The sequence below is a fragment of the Neomonachus schauinslandi genome, chromosome 3 (assembly GCF_002201575.2).
Source record: "Neomonachus schauinslandi chromosome 3, ASM220157v2, whole genome shotgun sequence".
NCBI classification, from domain to species: domain Eukaryota; kingdom Metazoa; phylum Chordata; class Mammalia; order Carnivora; family Phocidae; genus Neomonachus; species Neomonachus schauinslandi.
This window is the reverse complement of record NC_058405.1, coordinates 134,516,330-134,539,051: the sequence shown is the minus strand read 5'-3', so window position 1 is coordinate 134,539,051 and position 22,722 is coordinate 134,516,330. Positions and strand designations below refer to the sequence as shown.

The 22,722-nt window shown below is 38.2% G+C and overlaps 1 protein-coding gene across 2 annotated transcripts in view; it reads right to left on the bottom strand.

The window, feature by feature from the left end:
- MAP3K20 (mitogen-activated protein kinase kinase kinase 20) overlaps window positions 1-22,722 on the bottom strand; it is a 189,565-nt gene that overhangs the window by 81,577 nt on the left and 85,266 nt on the right. For both annotated transcript variants that reach the window (XM_044913679.1, XM_021703307.2), the window contains exons 3-4: window positions 16,088-16,175; window positions 2,148-2,249 (exon numbers count right to left, since the gene is read on the bottom strand). In XM_044913679.1, coding sequence (XP_044769614.1) covers window positions 2,148-2,249; window positions 16,088-16,175 — 190 coding nt within the window. The remainder of the gene's footprint in view (window positions 1-2,147; window positions 2,250-16,087; window positions 16,176-22,722) is intronic.

The window sequence follows — 22,722 nt, the reverse complement described above, 5'->3', positions numbered from 1 at the left end:
TGTCCTTCTGATAGAGTGCCAGCGGGCTTGAGAAAGCCCAGGAATAACTGAGCTGATCTGCAGCCAAGGGACTTGCCCCTCAGACAGGGACTGCGCTGGGGAAGGGTGGGGAGGGACAAGGTTTACAGGCCCAGCCCAGGCCCGGGGAACGGGGGTCCCAAGGAAGCTTCCGGAGCGTGTGCACAGCAGGAAGCAGAGTGACTGATGTCAGTTGATTTGTTTGCTGTCTATCTATCCTAAGTGCCATTAACTAATAACATGGGTGTAATTGGCTAAGCACCCTAAATGCAAATGTCTGTGAGGTGAAGTGCGTTCAGTCGAAGACTGCTGGGATATATATTTACATTTATGGAAGTGTACTTCCACAATGCTTCTCGCGGCTCCCGGCTTACAAACAGGTGGTTCCTGCATACTACAGACTTGACTATGATGTTACACGAAAATGTCTTGAAGAATGCGAGAATTTTAAGTCTGATTTGAAATGCTTGATCATGAATACACAATTAAGTTAATTAACACAGCCAAAGCCTTAAGTACACCATCCTAAACATAGAGCTTATTATTCTTATAAGGTAATGAAGTATCGTTCAGCAGCAGCATTTTGCATGAAATTTAAAAAAAAATTTTTTTTCACTTTCCCTATTTGAAGAATTTGGCAGGTGTTGATGAAACTTAAAACTGACAAGAAAATTCCCCAAAGGAAAGACTGTTACTTTTGGAAATCACTGTATGACTTCCCAGTGAAAGCCAAGTATGAGTTGCTCTCCTTACTGAGCGCTAAATATCCTTTGACTTGATCTGTAAAGAGATGCTTGTAGAGACTGGAGGAGCAAAATGCAAAGGAGTGAATTGCCCTGGTAAAATCTGGACAACTTGCTTTCTAGGGGTTGCTAGAATACAAATGTAACTAACAGTGTTCATTATTTAGATTAAGCTGTTTCCAAAGCAACTTTGACAGTTATAAATAAAACTCAGAAACCTTCAGTTAGGAAAATGGGAAAAAAAAGATAAAAATAAATGGAATTTAAATTGCCTTAGAAAGCATTAGTCTATGCCAGAATTTATGAGGGAAAAAGAAGTGGGCACCTTGTTTAGGGGTTCTGTGTATTAAAAATATTTCATTTCCAGGGTGATTTCCAAGTTTACATTAAATAGAAAATAAAATCTGAATTGCTTTCACATGGCAGGGCAAATAAAACTTTTTTTTCAAAGTGGTTACGGTTTTTACCATATTATTATGTACACAAATTGAGTAGGACTAATCCTACAATAAATCACTTTTGCTGGGTACTGAGTCTAAGTGGAGACTTGAGGAACAACAGAATTATGAGCTTTCCATTTAATGTGTCAAGGAGGCTGGTCAATTACAATGTCACAAAATGTGGCAAAAATGGCTTTGAAATGAATTATTCATTCTTTGATTTCTGGAATCAAATGAGAATCTAAAGTCTTATTTTTTATTGTTTTTACTGATTTCCGTGAAAATCACTGATTTTGTTAGAACTTAGTTTTAGGGAAAGAAATAAAGTGAAGAGAGGGCGCCTGGGTGGCTCAGTTGGTTATGCGACTGCCTTCAGCTCAGGTCATGATCCCGGAATCCTGGGATCGAGTCCCACATCGAGCTCCTGGCTCAGCGCGGAGCCTGCTTCTCCCTCTGACCCTCTCCCCTCTCATGATGTTTCTCTCTCTCTCTCAAATAAATAAATAAATAAAATCTTTAAAAAAAAAAAGAAAGTGAAGAAAGAAAAGGAATGCAGGAGTGGATAGGCAGTGACTTAAAATATCTATAAACCCCCCCACCCCCCCAAAAAAGAGAGAGAGAGAATGAGAGAGAGACAAACCAAGAAAAGACTCTTAACTATAGAGAACAGATGTTTACCAGAGGAGAGGTTGGGGGGGGGGGGGGGGGGGGGGGGGGAAAAAGGGGGAAGGGGATTAAGGGGGGCTATACTGTACACCTGAAGCAAATGTAACAGTTATATAACTATACTGGAATAAAATAAAATAAAATAATCTGTACAGAAAGTTGCAGAATTCTTGCTAGTTACAGTCTAAAAAAGAGTAACAAATCTTCAACCTTAAGTCACCATGTCACGAAGGGAAAACATGCCCCACCAATTCTGTAAGAATACAGGAAGCTTTATTACCTTTGGCTACATCAGTGGCCCAGGTCATAATGTGATCCATGTCCATCTCTTCACTTCTGTTACTGTTAATGTAATCATAGAGTGATCCCAGAGAAGCATATTCTAGTTTCAAAGAAAAAGATAAGCATACAATTAAAACCAAGGGGCATTTCAGAAATAAGACCGTGTACACCTGAAACTAATATATATCAACTCTACCCAAATGAAAAAACAAAAAACAATAAAAAATAAGACTTTAATTCTCATCAGGAAAATGTGTTAAAGAATTTACCAAAGGACATTAAAAGCACATAAAAACTGTTCCATGCTGTGGTTTCTAAAAGTCATTATCCTCCTGAAAAGAAATTTGTTAAGGACAAGACCACTGACAGAATGAATGGTAAAACTTCAACTCAGGATGAACTCAAGAGCCTTCTGGATGGAACTGAGAAACACAGGGAGGTGTTGGAAGAATGCATCTGAAACAAAGGCAGACATGTATACAGGTATTTCTTTAAAAACTATCATTCTAATGAGACAGAGGAAATTAAAATATATAAGCAGAGCATTTATGTGACAAGGTAAACAAATCAATCCTTGTTGCATCAGGATTTAGAAGAGCTCTCAAAACTTAACGCACACACACATAAAAACCACAAGAGAGTGAGAAAATTCCTTTAAAAATGGCTTTGAGAGCAACTGCCTTCGGCTCAGGTCATGATTCCAGGGTTCTGGGATCGAACCCCACATCGGGCTCCTTGCTCCACGGGAAGTCTGTTTCTCCCTCTCCCTCTCCCCCTGCTTGTGTTCCTGCTCTCGCTGTCAAATAAATAAATAAAATCTTTTTAAAAAAATTGTTTTGAGATATAAATTACATACCATAAAATTCACCTACTATCAGTGTACAATTGGGTGATTTTCAGTAAATTGAGAGAGCTGGGCCACCACCGCCACAATCCAATTTTAGAACCTTTCCAGCACTCCGAACAGTTCCCTTGTGCCTATTTGCAGCTAAGCCCCACTCTCAACCCCAGCCCCGCAGTCTCATTTCTGGCTCTACAAATGTACCTTTTCTGGATATTTCATATACATGGAATCATACAGTGTGTGGCCTTTTGTGTCTGACTTCTTTTCCTTCACAAGATGATTCCAAGCTTCATTCATGCCGTAGCATGTATCAGAACTTCAATCCTTTCTATTGCTCAGTAACAGTCCGTTGTGAGGATTTACCACAGTTATTTTATTCATTCACCAGGCAACAGACATTTGGGCTGTTCCTGATTTTTGGCTATTAGGAATAATGTCCTATGAACACTGTGTACATTCCTTTGTATGGAAATAATGTTTTCATTTCTCTTGGGTAGATTCCTAGACGTAGAACTGCTGGGACATATAGGGAGTTTCGGTTTAACTTTCTAAGAAACTGTCAAACTGCTTTCCAAAGAGGCTATACCATTTTATACTCCCACTAGCACTCTACGAGGGCTTCAGTTTCTTCACATCCTTGCCAACACCTGGTACTGTCCACGTTCTTAATCACAGCCCTTTTAGTGAGTATAATTCCAGTGGTATCTCATATTGTTAACTGCACTTTCCTAATGACTAATAAAGTTCAACATCTTTTCACGTGCCCAGGAGCCCCGAGAATACATTCTTAGGCAAAATGTTTATTCCAATAGTTTGCCCGCTTTAAAATTTGGTTGTTTTGTTAACATGAATTTTAGGAGTTCCTTGTTTATTCTGGAAGCAGGTCCTTTATCAGATTTATGATTTGTAAGCATTTTCTCCCAGTCTGGAACTTGTCTTTTTATGCTCTTAACAGCACCTTTCAAAGACCAGAAATTCTTAATTTCGATGAAGTCAAATTCATCATTTTCTCTTTTATAGATTGTTTTTGGTGTCGTATCTAAGAATTCTGCCTAACTCAAAGGTAAAAAGATTTTCTCCTATTTTTCTTCTGAGAGTTCTACAGTTTTAGCTCTTAACACTTAGGTCTATGACCCATGTCGGGTCTAGGACTTATTTTTTGTGTGTGGTTTAGGATTTAAAGATTTTATTTATTTATTTGACAGAGAGAGACACAGCGAGAGAGAGGGAACACAAGCAGGGGGAGTGGGAGAGGGAGAAGCAGGCTTTCCGCCGAGCAGGACGTGGGGCTTGATCCCAGGACCCTGTGATCATGACCTGAGCTGAAGGCAGATGCTCAACCGACTGAGCCACCCAGGCGCCCCATGGTTTAGGATTTAATACCATTTTTTTACATGTGGATTTCTAATTGTCCCAGCACAATTTGTTGAAAATACTATCTTTTGGGATGCCTAGGTGGCTCGGTCAGTTATGCATCTGCCTTTGGCTCAGGTCATGATCCCAGAATCCTGGGATCAAGCCCCACATCAGGTTCCTTGCCTCAGCAGGAAGCCTGCTTCTCCCTCTGCCTGCCACTCCCCCTGCTTGTGCTCTCTAACAAATAAATAAATAAAATAAATTTTTTTTTAAGTTAAAAAAAAAAAGAAAGAAAATACTATCTTTTACCCATTGAATTGTCTTGGCACCTTTGTTGAAAATCAATTATCAATCAGTGTTAAGAGTTTTTCCCCTAAATTCTTAATTTTGTTCCACTGGCCACATGCCTGTCCTTGGGCCGATGTTGCACGTATCCTAGTATCACTGACTACCACAGATTTATAGTAAGTATTGAAATGAGGTAGTCTAAGTCTTCAACCTTAGTTCTTTTAAAATTCTAGGTCTTTTGCATTTCTTTGTGAATTTTAGAATCACCTTGTAGTTTCTTATTTTAAAAAACCTGCTGGGATTTAGATAGGAATTATTTTGAATTTGGGGAGAATTGCCATCTTGACAATAACGAGTCTTCCAAACCATGAACATGTAATGTTCTTCATATTGTTTAGATCTATAGTTTCTCTCAGCAATGTTTTATACTTTTCATGATAAAAAGTCTTACACTTTATTAAATTTATACTGAACTATTTTATTCTTTTTGATACTACTGTGAATGAAATTGTATTTTTTTAAGATTTTATTTTTAAGTAACCACTACATCCACCATGGGGCTCGAACTCACAACCCCAAGATCAAGGGTCACATGCCCTACTGACTGAGCCAGCCACATGCCCTGAATGGAACTGTTTCTTAATTAATTAATTTGTGGATTCCTTGGGATTTTCTACATACAGGATCATGTCATGTAAGACAGTTTTATTTCTTCCTTTCCAGTATGGTCTCCTTTTATTTTTCTTGTCTAATTGTACTGGCTTAGAACCTTCAGTATAAGTATAATGTTGAATAGATGTGGCAAGAGCAGAACCTCACTGCCTTGTCCCCAGTCTTAGGGGAAGAACATTCAATTTCACCATTAAGTGTGACATTAGCTGTGGGTTTAGATGCTATTTATCAGGCTGAGAAAATTCCCTTCTGTTCCTACTCTGTTGAGATTTCTAATGATAAATGGGTGTTGTACTATGCCAAAAAGCTTTGTCTTTTTATTCTATTATCAATTTTAGTGCCTTACGTTAACTGATTTTAGATGTTAAACCAACCTTGCGTTTTTGGGATAAATTCCATTTGGTAATGGTATATAATCCTTTTTACAGGTGGCCGGATTCAGTTTGCTAATACAGCTCTTCCTCGACTTACAATGGGGTTACATATCAATAAGCCCATCATAAGTTGAAGACACAGTTAAGTTGAAAAATGCATTTAGGGGCACCTGGGTGGTATAGTTGGTTGGACATCCGATTCTTCGTTTCAGCTCAGGTCGTGGTCTCAGGGTTGTGGGATCGAGCCCCGCACTGGGCTTTGTGCTCAGTGGGGAGTCTGAGGATTATCTCTCTCCTTCTGCCCCCCCTCAAATAAATAAAATCTTAAAAAAATAGTAAACGCATTTAGTACACCTAACCTACCAAACATCATAGCTTAGCCTAGCCTATTTTATTTTATTTTATTTTTTTGAAGATTTTATTCATTTATTTGACAGAGAGATAGCGAGAGCAGGAACACAAGCAGGGGGAGAGAGGGAGAGGGAGAAGAGGGCTCCCCGCTCAGCAGGGAGCCCGATGTGGGGCTCTATCCCAGGACTCTGGGATCATGACCTGAGCTCAAGGCAGACGCTCAACGACTGAGCCACCCAGGCGCCCCAGCCTAGCCTATTTTAAACTAAGCGCTCAGAACACTTAGATTAGCCCATAGTTGGGCAAAATTGTCTAATGCAAAACCTGTTTTATAAGGAAGTGTTGAATACCTCGTGTAATTTACTGAATACTGTACTGAAAGTGAAAAATAGGATGACTGTACAGGGAAAGAACGATGGTAAGTATGTCAGTTGCTTACTCTTGGGATCATGTGGCTGACCGGGAGCTGTGGCTCTTGCCGCCGCCGACCAGCATCACAGGAGAACACGGTACCACATATTATCAGCCCCAGGAAAGATCAAACCTCAGTATCTCAAGTCCTGAAGTACGGTTTCAACTGAATGCACATTGCTTTCGCACCAACATAATGTCAAAAAACTGTAAGTTGAACCACTGTAGTTTGGGAACCTTCTGTATGTAGTTAAGAATTTTTACGTCTATGTTCATGAGGGATATTGGTCTATAGTTTTCTTTTCTTAATATGTTTTTGTCTGGCTTCGGTATTGGGATAATACTGGCCTTATAGAATGAGTTAGTAAGTGTTCTTTCCTCCTTTATTTTCTGAGAGAATATGGGAAGGATTGATGGTGTTTTTTCCCATAAACATTTGATAGAATTCACCAGTGCAATCATCTGGGTCCAGGCTTTTCATTATGGAAATATTTTACATTATTAATTCAAATTTCTTTATTATAGGTCTGTTCAGATTTTCTGTTTCTTCTTGAGTCAGTTTTGATAATTTGTATCTTTATAGGAATGTTTATTGCATCTAAATTGCCTAATTTGGTGGCATAAAATTGATGACACCATTCCCTTATAATCCCTTTAAATCTGTAGAGGCCATAGTGCTGTCCTCTCCTTCATTTCTGAGTTTGCTAATATGTATCTTCTCTCTTTTCTCTTGGTCAATCTAGCTAAAGGTTTGTCAGTTTTAATGATCTTTTCAAAGACCAAATTTTTAGTTTCACTGATTTTTCTCTATTATTTTTCTGTTTTCTATTTTATCATGTTCTGCTTTCATCTTTATTATTTCCTTTCTTTGGCTTGCTCTGGGTTTATATGGTTCTTTTTTGTAGTTTCTTAAGGTTGAAGCTTGGATGATCAATGTCAGACCTTTCTTTTTGTGACACAGATGTTTAAAGTTATAAATTTCCCTTTAAGTATTACTTTACCTGCCTCCTATAATATTGTTATGTTGCATTTTTCATTATTTTTTCTGTCCAAAATATTTTAAAGTCTATTGTGATTTCTTCTTTGACTCACGGAGTATTTAGAAGTGTGTTGTTTAATTTCAAAATATTTGGAGGGATTTTTCAGATTTCTTTCTGGTGTTGATTTTTAACTTAATTTTATTGTAGTTAGAGAACAGTATTGCAGTATTCCAATCCTTTCAGATGTGTCAAGATTTATATCAAGATTTATTTCAAAGAGGTGCCTGGGTGGCTCAGTCGTTAAATGTCTGCCTTCGGCTCAGGTCATGATCCCGGGGTCCTGGGATCGAGCCCTGCATTGGGCTCCCTGCTCCACGGGAAGCCGGCTTCTCCCTCTCCCACTCCCCCTGCTTGTGTTCCCTCTCTGGCTGTATCTCTGTCTGTCAAATAAATAAATAAAATCTTAAAAAAAAAAAGAATTAAAAAAAAAAGATTTATTTCATAGCCTAACTTATGCTATATTCTGGAGAATGCTGGATGTGTACTTGAAAAGAATATGTATTGTTTGTTGGGCTGAAATCAAGTATTGTTGAATTGCCTATTTATCCTTTAAATTCTGTCAGTTTTTGTTTTATGTCCTTTGGGGACCTGCTGTTAGGTATGTATACCTTTACAATTGCTATATCCTCCTAAGGTACTGATCCTTTTATCATTTATGAAATTACCTTGTTCATTTCTAATATTTTTTAAGTCTATTTTGTCTGAAATTAATACAGTTACTCCCATTCTCTCATTGTTATTGTTTCCATAGTATGTCTTTTTCCATCCACTTACTTTCAACCTGTCTGTGTCTTTGAATCTAAAGTGTGTCTCTTGTAGACAGCATATAGTTGGAGCTTGTTTTTTTTTTGTCCATTCTGGACAATCTCTGTCTTTTAACTGGGATGTTTACACCATTCACATTTAATGTAATTATTGATATGCTTGGATTTGATTTTGCCATATTGTTTTTACATGTCTCCTGTCCTTCTCAGTCATCTGTTCCTCCTTTACTGCCTTCTGTGCTGATATTTTTTATTTATCACTTTAATTCCTCAGTTGATTTTTTTCTGTATTTTTTGAGTGGACTTTCTTAGTGGTGGCTAAAGGGAATATAAAATGCATCTTAATTTAGTATAATCTACTTTAGCTTAACACTAACTTAATTCTAGTAAAATACAGAAACGTTTCTCTGATACAGCTCCATTCCCTCATTTTTATGCTATTACTGTAAAATACATCTACATTTTTAAAAAATTTATTTATTTGAGAGAAAGAGAGAGAGAGAGTAGGGGGAGGAGCAGAGGGAGAGGGACAAGCAGACTCCATACTGACTGCAGAGCCCAACGCAGGGCCCAATCTCACGACCCTGAGATTATGACCTGAGCCGAAACCAAGAGGAGGACACTTAACCAACTGAGCCACCCAGGCACCCCATCTACATTTTTTAAGTAAGCAAAACAGTGTTCTAATTATTGCTTTATACAATCTTATGTTTTTAAGGATGTTAAGAGAAGAAATAAGAACAAATATATCCATGGAGTCTTTTATATTAACCTACATATTTATCATTTCCAGTTCCCTTTATTTTTCCTTGAATTACTATCTACTGTCATTTTCTTTCTGCCTGAAGAATTGACTGCCCTTAGTATTTCTTGTAAGGCAGAACTAATAGCAACAAATTTTCTCATCTTTTATCCAAGCACATCTTTGCTTTTTTTTCATTTTTAAAAGATAATTTTTGCTGGTATAATTTTTTCTTTCAGCATTTTAAATGCCTACTGCTTTTGGCCTTTATTGTTGTAGATAAGAAGTTACCCATTAATCATATTGTTGTTCCTTTATAGGTAAGAAGTTGTTTTTATTTGCTACTTCCAAGATTTTCACTTTGTCTTTAACAACACAGTTTGACTAGGATGTGTCTAGGGGTGGATTCTTTTGCACCTATCCTACTTAGAGTTCATTGAGCTTCTCCAGTATGTAGATGAATGCATTTTATCAAATTCAGGAAGTTTTTTTGGCCATTATTTCTTCAAATACTTTTCTATTTTTTCCATTTTCTATTTTTATATTTTTCTACTCCTCTTCTCTCTCTGCTACTATACATTAATCGGTACACTTGATGTTGTCCATTGATCTCTGAGGTTCTGTTCATCCTCACTCAAATTTTTTCTCTTTTTCAGACTGGATAATTGCTATTGGCCCAGTTTTAAGTTCACTGATCTTTTTTTTTCTTTGCTATCTCAAATCTGCTGTTAAGTCAGTCTAGAGAATTTTTCATTTTAATTATTGTCCTTTTCCACCCCAGAATTTCCATGGGGTCCTATTTTTTTTAAAAAAAATTCGATTGGCTTGATGAGAGTCTCTGTTGTTTGATTCACTGTTTTTGTGTGTGTGTGTGTAATTTTTATTTTTACCTCAAAGTTATTAATAGCCACCAAATAGCATAAAATTACAATGATAATATTAGATGAACAAAGGAATGGCAAAGAAGAGCTTTAAGTTTTACTATGAAATAGTTTGGTCCAATGTAACAATGAAGGCATTAGAAGTCTATACTACCACATAATCTAGACAAGTAAGCTGCTGTCTATAAATAAAAATATCCCTGGTGATACACTATTCAAATAGTTTTTGGTTACTAAAATAGCATTTAGTAGAAGATTCTCTCAGCACCTTTAAGAGTTACTGTAAATGCCAAATATAAGGTAATGTTCACCCCCACCACCAAAAAAATTACTCCTCAGAAAAGAGTCACCTTTTATTAAGATACTTCTAAAATCTCTCATAGGGTGCTCTCTCAATTACTTTATTTTGTACAGCAAAACATATTTGGGGAAAAATATCTGAGCCTGAGATTACCTTAATCAAAGGCAAATTTTAAAGGCTTATCAAGTCACCCGTATGAGCGAGAAACACAAAAAAGAGGCAACAAAACTTAACACAGACAGAATAATTACTTCTGGACCTATGGACTCTCAACTGCAACTGTGGGATATCACTGAAAACAAGTCTTCTAAAGATCACTTAAAAAGTAATACAGTTATTGGGGCGCCTGGGTGCCTCAGTTGGTTAAGCATCTGCCTTCGGCTCAGGTTATGATCCCAAGGTCCTGGGAATGAGCCCTGCATCAGACTCCCTGCTTGGCAGGGAGCCTGCTTCTCCCTCTTCCCCTGCTCGTGCGTGCTCTCTCTCTCTCTCAAATAAATAAAATCTTAAAAAAAAAAAAAGTAATAGTTATGGTTACAAATATGCCCTGTGGGACTAAAATATCCAACAATCCTAATGTTATGCCATTGGCTACTTGAAGCTTGAGAGGAACATCCAGACATAGCTCATACAGAAATCCAAAACCTACCATACTTTGAACATCTTAGACTACAGTGAAGATGATTTTGTGATACTGTGATTTATATTACAAAATATGTATCTGTCTTCTTCCTGTTTCTGAAAAAAAGTTCCTAAAACCCGTGGAATTTTCTAAGCAATAAGAGTAATGGGAGCATCTTTTGTTATAATATTTGGTCTTTGTCCTTGGTTCCTCAAAGAGCTCCAGAGCCATCAAGGTGAAAGGAATGTCTTGTTATTCATAACAAGCCCCTTTCAACCACATCTGAGTTTATGTTAATGAAGTGGCTTTTGAAAAGCCCCTAAGGATGGGAGCTATTCTCCAAGAGAACAAGCAACTGTGATTAGAATCCCTCCCCGCCAACACACACACATGCACCTTTGGGGAGGGGAGAGGGCTGGAGGCTGAAAATCACCAACCACCAGTGCTTAATTAACCATCCTATGTAATGAAACATATAAAAATCCAAAAGGTTGGGGTTCAGAGAGCTTCAAGATTGGTGGAGAACACATCCACATGCTGGGAGGGCTCACCCCAAACTCCAAAGGGACAGAAACCCCTGTGCTCGGGACCCTTCTGGACTTCACCCTATGTATCTCTTCATCTGATACCCCTTAATATCCTTTGTAACAAACCAGTACTAATCTAGTAAGTAAGCTGTTTTCCTGAGTTCTGAGAGCTGCTCCAATATTTGGTCAAATCCAAAGAGGGCATAGTGGGAACCTCCTATTTATAGCCAGTAGTCAAAAGTGCAGGTGACAACCTGAACTTGAAACTGGCATCTGGCGGGGGGGGGGGGGCCACTCGTGTGGGACTGAACCCTAACCTGTGGTATCTGATGCTATCTCCAGGTAGATCATGTAGGAAGAGAATTAAACTGTAGAATACCCAGATGGTATCACAGAATCACTTGGTGTGGGAAAACTACCGCACATCTGGTGACCAGAAGTGCGCAAAGTGAAGTACAGTACTGGGAGCGGAGGAGACACACAGCACGGTGTTTTTCCATTAGAGATGTACTCTGAAAACCATGTTAAGATCATTTAAAAATGGATTCAGATAATGAAAAAAACATGGATGTAGAAGATACATTATGAAATGAAATTGCTTCATGAATGTGAGGGTGCAAGAAAGGCAGTACTATTATATTATTTCATATAAAACATGATCTGTAAATACGTTGGTAGATAAACCATTTTAAAAAGGTATATAATTCTTCTCATTTTTTTGGTCTTCTCCTTGGAAATTGAGGACCCACCTTATACACACATGATTATATGCTTTACAAACCACTTCACTTCTCCCTAGAACAGTTTATTGGACTTTGGTATAAAGTATTTGTTTTAATTCTTTAAAAAAGGGTCATTAAGAACCATATTAAAGAAACATTTCCTTTTGATTTCTAAGTTTATTTTTCCCTTTTAGTTTTATGGCAACCATAGCTGGCTTTGAAAAATGTAAACATATAGTCAGTCTCGTTGAAACAAATACCATTATCACAAAATCTCTTTATAATAAAATATTACCAAGCAAGCTTAGTTTGGACTAATAGTACAAACGAATTTAGGTAAATGTCTGGAAATGGTTTTAACAAGACATGACATTTATTTCTAATTGGCTAATAAGAAAAGACCAGCACAATATCAAAACATGCAAATTAAATGGGTCTCTGACTGAAATAAATCAAGACTGAGTTCAAGGAAATGAGATCAGGTACTTAAAAATTAGTATGTTTTCCACGGTTGAGTTTTAGTGAGGATTTGGGCCTGTCAAAGAATCATATAAAACCAGTATCCTCTCTTAGAGTAGTAGTAAGAGGTCATGTAGAATCTGTAACAAATTTAAGAGGTGACAGCAGCCCTAGAGCACAAAGATATAATTCCCCAGGCCTCTGAGACCCTCAGCCACCTTCCTCTGGAGTCCCGGGACCCAACCTGCTTCTAGGTACTTTGTGCAGCGTTCCTCTCCAAACTGGCTCCAGAAGAACAACACGACCCAGTATCTCACAATCCCACCCTCCTTCCCAGGAGTTATCTCACTGTTACACTCCCAGCCATCAAGGATTTGCATAAATACTTGTTAAGAAAAGAAAAAAAAAAAGATAAAAGAATGGGACTAATACAGAATTAAGAGGTTTCCAAAGATCCAAGAAAATGTGATCCATTATCGTATTGTTTCTTTTGACTTTGGAGTCTGAGGTTGTAGTCACTCCATTTCTTTGTAGATCTAGGGGAAAGATGCTCACTTCCCCTCCTTCCCCTCTGAGGGATATCAAGCGGCAGCTGTCTCTTGGACTCTTCCCTGGGTCCCCCTATAAGCAGGTTTTCTAAGTCTGTGATGAAAAGTTTCGGCACACATGCGTGCAACCCTGCACACACACGCATACACACTCCCACCCTTCACGCACATAGAAGAAAACTGAGACGCTGATCGTCAGAGACCCATCTGTGCAGCCTGGGCAGAATCATGACAAGACTCACGTCTCCCAGTCCCCATACCAGTGACATTCCATTCTGACACTCCGATAAATCATTCTTTCAAGTCCTCCATCTGAGTACCAACAGCTGCTTTACTGCACCAGCTTTCCTGTGAACAAACTCAAGTGGAATGGATTCAAGCCATTCAAGTTCCCCCCCCCCCAGAACCCCAACAACTGAGGAAGATGACAGAGGTCAAAAGCGGGGGGCAGCTAAGCTGAGTGATCAAGGCCCCTGTGCTTGTTTGTCTCTCTTTTCTCTCTTAACCTCCCCATATTAAGACGTATTTGTGTTCATTTCAAGAGGCAGAAGTGCTATCATCCCCAACCCCTGAGCTCCCGAACTAGGCTCAGTTGGCAAATGGACTGCTTCTACCCATGCACAGAACACAGCTTGATCTTTAAGCTGCAGGAGGTGGTTTGAAGAGCTCTGATATTTCTTTGGTAGATACTTGTAAACATATAATTAAAATTAGTATCTCTAGAAACAAAACTAATCTTATCAAATTAATACATTTTAAAACACCAAAACTTGGTTAAGAAGTGTCTTTAATAATCAACCTCACAGGTCAATAAAGGAGCTATAAATACATAATTTACTATCACCTGACAGTTGTGAAACTTGTGTGGTTTTAAAGAAATGTTTACTGTTACCAGTTGCTTATTCCTGGCTCTACAGAGAAACAGTTATAGATCTAAAAAGACCTAATCAATTATAACCAAAGATTTGGTGTAGGTATAGGTAGGGAATGCTAGAGAGGTGCAGGAAACAGAGGACTGGCTAGTCCATAAAGTAACTAAGTAAAATCAAACTCACTCATCCAACTCCTTGGATACTTTCTTCCTCTTTTGCATGAGAAGACCCGGGTTGAGAATGCTGGCTAGCAATGAATGTGTTTAGCATCCTCCTGGGACTCAGAATAAACTCTTGGAAAAAGGAATTCACACCATGACTTAAGTCCTTTTTCTATTCCTCATCCTCACCTCAAGAAACTAGAAAACTTAGTCTATTGAGTTCATTAAAGCTAAAGTCTTCCACTCAAAAGCATCAAATTAGGTCAAGGGTACAAGACAAGAAGCCCAGTTTCTAATCTCTTTGGAGCACCACATTTTCATCTGCTAGATAAGAATTACTTAAGCCACAAACAAGGATCAGAAAACTGGATTCAGGGGTGCCTGGGTGGCTCAGTCCATTAAAAGTCTGCCTTTGACTCAGGTCATGGTCTCAGGGTCCTGGGATTGAGCCCCTCTTCGGGCTCCCTGCCCAGGGGGAAGTCTGTTTCTCCCTCCGCCTGCCGCTCCCCGCCTTGTGCTCTTTCTCTAATAAATAAATAAAATCTTAAAAAAGAAAACTGGATTCAGATTTTTAAGGTAAACCCAACTAGTAAAAAAGTAAATACAATGGACTGGGAAAGGCGGAGCAATATGGTAACTGGGTCAGAGACAGGATATAACTAAAAATCAGAAATATGACTTAAAAGATTAGACGTGGTTTACACCCCAACAATATAACCCACTCTTAGGTGTTCAGGTTAATAGGAAATGTACAGATTCAAGACTGAAAGCTGCGACATTACCCCGTTTTAGGCATAGATCTAAACATAGCTGAATGGGGATAAAATTCCCTCCATGTAAGAACTTAGGTAAAAACGCTGTTTATCAGAGTAAAAGCAATGTTAAACTGCTTGCTGCTCGAAGGTGGAAATAACAGCAACCATGTCCCTATGCGGGTAAGAACCAGTGTGCGCAGCCTTCTGGAACCTAGCCCACATACAAGAAGAGGAGCTTCTATTAAGATCAACCTGAGAAATGTATACTAGTGGTCTACCACCAGCTGGATGACCTCGGGAAGTGTACTTAAGTTAGAGTCTTAGTTTCTTATTTATAAAAATTATTTATAGAAATTATTTTACCTATCTCATGGGGTCATTGTAAGTATTAGATGAGATCATTTATAAAGAGTACCTAACCCACAACTCTTTACTGAGGATGTTTTGTTGTTATTCTCTGTAAAGACAAACCAAGTTGTTAACACTACAGCAGAAGAAGACGGGGTTAATCTTTTAAGGTTTTCTTGTTGGTTTTGTTTTAATCAAAGAACTGTCATGATAAAGAACCTGACCAAAGTTATTTATTATAAAATTGAACGTTATACTTATTATGAACCTAAAGCTGCTCATTGGATTGTATAAATTTGAGTACAAAGTATTAAAAATATGTGTCTTTCTTTGTTTTTATACGGCAAAATTTTCTGTGTGCTCCTCTTTGGAAAGGGTATTCCCATCAGTTATAAACAGCTGCTCCAAATGTGATAATTTAGATCCAGGTCATTACCAACCCAGATGACCAAACCTGAAAAATACTGTTCTCACGTCAGAGACCTTGAAGAAAGAATGCTCTAATGGGATTAAAATACCTTGTAAAGAATTACAACATGAACAGCTCAAGAAATCTTAATTTGTAAAAGGTCACAGAGTTACAAAAAACATCGCTCATTTCAGCTAATTAAATGAAATTTTAGTTAAACGACACCTTTAAATATTGGTATTGCAGCTGCGAGTGCATTTAAATAGCATTTACGCAGATATAATTAGCACAATTAAACATGGGTAGAAGTGGAAACACCATTCTTAATTATATTGATATAATCAGTTTTATTAATGCTTTATAGCAACAAAAGTGACATCTGAAAGTAGCACACAATTCACGACTGAACCTAATATTAAGCATTTTAGCATATTAAGGAGTCTAAAGCTAGGTAATTGGGGAAAGAAAGAAATCAAATAATGCGTGCCTACCTGTGACGATCCCATAGTTGGGAGGTTCGAGAATTACTCCGTAAAACTGGATGATGTTTCTGTGACTGAGGACACTGAGTATTTCTGCCTGTACGAAAATCAAATACAAAGTTACGTAAGATTTCACATTTATAAAAGTCTCATAAAAGAGGTTTCCCATTCAGTTTCCTTTTACATACATTTACAAAGATAGATATGTGCTCAACAAGTATGCGATACTGATAGAACTGTCTTTAGCAGCCTTCTTAAAAGTTTAAGAATTTTGATTGAAGCTTTCTGACAATTTAAAAAGGAAATGGCGGCGGGGGGGGGGGGGCGCCTGGGTGGCTCAGTCGTTAGGCGGCTGCCTTAGGCTCAGGTCATGATCCCAGGGTCCTGGGATCGAGCCCCGCATCGGGCTCCCTGCTCGGCGGGAAGCCTGCTTCTCCCTCTCCCACCCCCCCTGCTTGTGTTCTCCCTCTCTCACTGCATCTCTCTCTGTCAAATAAATAAAATCTTTAAAAAGAAATAAAAAAAATAAAAAATAAAAAGGAAATGGGATGAAGGTGAAGCAGTAGAGGTACGTCCTAGCAAGCCAGCACGACAGGAAGCGAGGAGGGTGGTGGCGAGGCGAGAGGCCGTATCTCTTTACAGAAAAGCCCTCTTCCTAATAGTTGAATATGTTTTTTCTGCATCGTGTCTCTTGCGGGAGACTCAAAACTGAACTTCTACCAGTTGGATGAGTAGTCATGACAAAATTAATGGAGGATTTCTTAACTATTACTGAAACAGGTTCAGGTAATACCCATTTATATTATTTATCTAATCATTGAAAATATATCCTTGCTCTTGTACTGTATGCAGCAAAGTGGTGGGTTCCTGCCCTTCACTAGTGATTTGGGAAGTAGGGGAGCCATGCTTTATATTTGAAATGTATTAAATACCAGAACACTCTCTTGCAGAGTGACATCATAAAAAACATGAAACTTAATTTTTTAAATGAAAAAACAGAGATACTGCAGTGTATATCTGCTAATGTCTATAAGAAGGGCATCTCTAAATTAACTAAGTCATATGTACTTGTTACTTTTGTGGAGATAAAATATGGGTAATCAGGAATTATAAATACAATTAGATACAAAATCATTTAGGTGCAAAAAAAATTTGTTTTTAAATGAAAAGCATGTTATTATAAGTAAATAAATAGGAGATTTATAATTCCCCATTCCAGAAAGGGTATTCAGAAGGTAAGCAAATAAGGAAAAATGGAACAGGGTTTGGTTCTAAAGTGGACTCCCCTTTGGGAATCTGCTCAATGTAAATTAGTATTATTTGTTACAAATTTTTTGTCACAGGATAAGAATCAAGATTTCATTAAAAACACTGTGAAATTTGTTTTTAAGGTCGTATAACTAAGTACAAAAACAGAAGTTTAAGGGTTGGCATGGGGTCAGTATGGAATCAAGAGAAAGGAAAATTATCATTGACTGGATGAGACGTTTATCAAAGCTTCTTTGCTAGTGTTCTTCTTTTAGTGAGGCAGGTGCTGAAGGGGGCTATCAAAACACTTCTTTCACACTCCCTGAGTGCCTACTGCGTGCAGAGGTTCTACGTTCATCAAACAACCTTCTTCCCATAGTTTAGTTTTCCAAGTAAAAAGAAAATGCATTCACTGAGCAAGACAATTATTCATCAGTATGGCAATTCTATTCTTATTAAGAAATAATAAATGAGCTTTGTTCTTAAAACAGAGTTCAGGTGAGGGACACCTGGGTGGCTCAGTCGGTTAAGCATCTGCCTTCAGCTCGGGTCATGATCCTGGGGTTCCTGGGATCGAGCCCTGAGTAGGGCTCCCTGCCCAGCGGGGAGTCTGCTTCTCCCTCTGCCTCCTACTCCTCTCATGCTCTCTCCCCTCCACCCAATAAATCAATAAAATCTTAAAAAAAAAAAGAGTTCATGTGAAGTTTGGAAAACATAAGCGCCCCTATTTTCAAAACAGATCAACTCTTTGTGAGTAGAGCATTAGAATTCAATGCAATAAAGCACTAATGTTTGGACCAGTATTTATCAAAATAGGGGAGTGTTAGCCTTTGGTATGTTTTGGTGTATTCTTTGGGGTACCCAAATTCTGTGACCATTAAAAATGTTTAAATCAAGGGGTGCCTGGGCTGGCTCAGTCGATAGAGCATGTGACTCCTGATCTCAGGGTTGTAAGTTCGAGCCCCATGTTGGGCGTAGAACTTACTTTAAAAACAAAACAAAACGAAAGAATATTCTAAATCTTTGGATGACCATTTTATAATTCAGCACCACATGGGATTTTCAATGTTCCAGCTAATTTTCATGTTTACATTTAAGATATTGCCAAGTGATGCCTTGGAAAGACAAAATTTATCTTTCAAGTGCTGGTAAACATATGCAGATGTTAAAATAACAACCATTATTTTGTGTCCCATTGTTATGCTCATTTAAACTTTTTTTACAGTTAGCAAAAACTAAATTCTTGTGGTATAATTTGTAAGTAAAAGACATTTTTCACAGGGGCGCCTGGGTGGCTCAGTTGGTTGAGCGACTGCCTTCGGCTCAGGTCATGATCCTGGAGTCCCGGGATCGAGTCCCGCATCGGGGTCCCTGCTTGGCGGGGAGTCTGCTTCTCCCTCTGACCCTCCCCCCTCTCATGTGCTCGCTCTCTCTCATTCTCTCTCAAATAAATAAATAAAATCTTAAAAAAAAAAAAAAGACATTTTCACAGAATAAGACTTTGTTCTAATTTAACAAACTAAGATTTTGATTTAACATTATAAAAACAACATACTACTTTAGAGTGCTGTACTGGTTCCATGGAAATGGTCTTATAATAAGCAGAGAGAGACTAAATAAATGATATTTGCAATAAAGGAAGATCAAGTAATGTCTTGATGTGAGCAACTGAAGCAAGCTCCAATAGAAATAACTGTGGGAGGGGCGCCTGGGTGGCTCAGTCGTTAAACGTCTGCCTTTGGCTCAGGTCATGGTCCCAGGGTCCTGGGATCGAGTCCCGCATCGGGCTCCCCGCTCCACGGGAAGCCTGCCTCTCCCTCTCCCACTCCCCCTGCTTGTGTTCCCTCTCTCGCTGTCTCTCTCTGTCAAATAAATAAATAAAATCTTTAAAAAAAAAAAAAAGAAAGAAAGAAAGAAAGAACTGTGGGATTAGCCAAGTGACTAAAATCTGGGCTGTGGCGATCAGCATCTGACAGCAAGTGGATGTATTCTGTAGATCTGCCTTTATAGGCACCTGCTTGCCAACAGTTCATTAATGCAACTGTTACAGTAACAAAAAGCTTCTCTTTAAATTGTTGTTTTCCAGATTTATGTTTTGGAATACTCTAGCAAATAGACTGCCCATCAAAATAATGGCTTAGTGGTTTAAGAAGTTCACTGTTATTAAGGAAACATACTAATGATGAAGGCTAAATATAATGGTCCATTGTGCCAAAAAAAATTTTTTTACACTATCAACATCAACAAAAGCCATTTATTTTCAGTAAATGTAATTTGATGAAAATGGTTCATTTTAGTTATGTTGACTTTATACTTTTATTTTTACTTAATTGAAAAATTGGTTTTGATTTTACAAGCGCTATAAGCACGACTTCTGGGGTGCCTGGCTGGCTCAGTCAGTAAAGCATGGGACCCTTGATCTCAGGGTTGTGAGTTTGTGTCTCATGTTCGGTATAGAGATTACTTAAAAATAAAACCCTAAAAAAAAAAGCATAAGTAGGTCTTAGTTTTATGCTGTGTATACTTAAGTTACACTGAAATAATTTTTTTTAAAGATTTATTTATTTATTTGAGAGAGCGAGAATGAGAGAGAGAGAGAGAGTACATGAGAGAGGGGAGGGTCAGAGGGAGAAGCAGACTCCCTGCCGAGCAGGGAGCCCGATGCGGGACTCGATCCCAGGACTCCGGGATCATGACCTGAGCCGAAGGCAGTCGCTTAACGACTGAGCCACCCAGGCGCCCCTCCCACAGTTATTTCTGAGCCACCCAGGTGCCCTGAAATAATAATTTTAATCAACATTAGAAATACAGATGACTAATATTTTTATATATTTCTCAGTTTGCAAAATGCCATTCTAGGAACTCAAACAGAGATATGTATGCCAGTGTTCACTGCAGCATTATTCACAATAACCAAAAGGCAGAAGCAAGCTGAGCTGGGCAGAGAAACAAAATGTGATATATAAATACAATGGAATATTAATTTAGCTATAAAAAGGCATTAATTTTTAAGTTCTGATACATGTTAAAATACAGATCAACCTTGAAAACATTACGCTAAGTGAATAAGCCAGACACAAAATGACAAATATCACATGACCCTTCTTTTACAACATATCTTGAATTGTCAAATTCAGAGATAAAGAATGCAGGTTAGAGGTTATACCAGCGCTGGAGGAGGAGGGAATGGGGAGCTGCTGCTTAATGTGCAGAGTCCCTGTTTGGAGTGATGAAAAAAATTTGGAAATAGATCATAGTAATGGTTGTACAACACTGTGAATGCAATTAATGCCACCAAAGTGTACACTTAAATATGGTTAAAATGGCAAATTTCATGCTATGTATATTTTACCACAATAAAAAATGTTTTAAAAATGCAGTCAGAATGGCTAAAATTAACAAGTCAGGAAATGACAGATGTTGGCAAGGACACGGAGAAAGGGGAACCCTCCTACACTGTTGGTGGGAATGCAAGCTGGTGCAGCCACTCTGGAAAACAGTATGGAGGGTCCTCAAGAAGTTAAAAATAGAACTACCCTACCACCCAGCAATTGTGCTACTAGGTATTTACCCCAAAGATACAAATGTAGTGATCAGGAGAGGCACCTGCACCCCAATGTTTATAGCAGCAATGTCCACAATAGCCAAACTGTGGAAAGAGCCCAGATGTCCATCGACAGATGAATGGATAAAGAAGAAGTGGTATCTATATACAGTGGAATACTACCCAGCTATCAGAAATAAAAAGAAATCTTGCCATTTTTAACGACACGGATGGAACTAGAGGGTATTATACTAAGTGAAGTAAGTCAATCAGAGAAAGAATTACCATATGATTTCAGTCATATATGGAATTTAAGAAACAAAACAGAGGAACATAGAAGAAGGGAGGGAAAAATGAAAGAAGATGAAATCAGAGAGGGAGAAAAACCAGAAGAGACTCTTAAGCATAGGAAACAAAATGAGGGTTGCTAGAGGGGAGGGGGCTGGGGGGCTCGGGTACTGGGGTGATGGGCATTAAGGAGGGTACATGATGTAATGAGCAATGGGTGTTATATGCAACTGATGAATCACTGAACTCTACTACCTCTCAAACTAATACACTATATGTTAATTAACTGAATTTAAATAAAATAAATTTAAAAAATAAAATAGGAGAGCTCTCAAAAAAATAAATAAAAAATGCTATTCTAGACTTTTATAGAGATGATCATATTCTTTCCCTATATATTTATATACATATATGTGTACACATACATACATACACCATAATAATCATCTCAAAGTTACAGAACTCAAGGTCTAAATATCCTTGGATAAATAAGTACTTTTCCAGATTAGGATTTAAGGAAGTAAGGGAAGTCTGTGACAGACTACAACAATTTTAACTCTGGCACAGAGACTCTCCATAAAGGGTCCCAATCTGATATAGAAGAGAAGTTCCCACAGTCTATCCATAAAAATGTCCTCATCCGAGTACAAAAATGTCTACACAGACGTAAGATACGTGACTGCTCCTACTTACAGCAGGCTGGTTTCTTCCTCTCTCCTCTCCCCTCCCCTCCCTTCCTACTTCTCTTCTTCTTTCTTTATAGGAAGGATTACAGGCATTTTAGTGAACAGATCCAGGGGGAGGAGGTATTTTGTTATATGACAACACTAACGAAAGAAAGTAAAGATATTGATAGCACTCTATTGATCTACGGACAACACTAACGAAAGAAATGGTTTCTGAAGACCCACATCATTAGGCTGGCAGGCTCTACTTACATCTTCTCTTAGGAACAGGCTTCATTTTATCTGGCCCTTCTCTATGTTTATATGGACCGATGAGCTGCTAGCTCAATTTGCCATGTTTTCAGAAGTCAGCCAGCATACAGGTTCCAAATGGCCGATTCAGAGAGATTAAGAGAAGTTAAATATTATAATTTAAACTAAATTTAACTAAATATCATAATTTAAATAAATTTAAGGGAATTTGTTTTAATCCTCTTCTTTCAAAGTACTTGCAACAGTCTTAAAAGAAGATTTTAAGTCAATTAGTATCTTTATCTTCAGAGCAATCCCTTTCCCTCAATTCAGAACTTATTTTTAGGGCCGCCTGGGTGGCTCAGTCGTTAAGCGTCTGCCTTCAGCTCAGGTCATGATCCTGGGGTCCTGGGATCGAGCCCCGCATCGGGCTCCCTGCTCCACGGGAAGCCTGCTTCTCCCTCACCCACTCCCCCTGCTTGTGTTCCCTCTCTCACTGTCTCTCCCTCTCTGTCAAATAAATAAAAGCTTTAAAAAAACAAAACAAAACAAAAACTTATTTTCTATTTTGGCAAAACTGCCTTTTTGAAAAAAATTGAGATATAATTGACACATAACATTATATTAGTTTCAGATGTAAAACATGA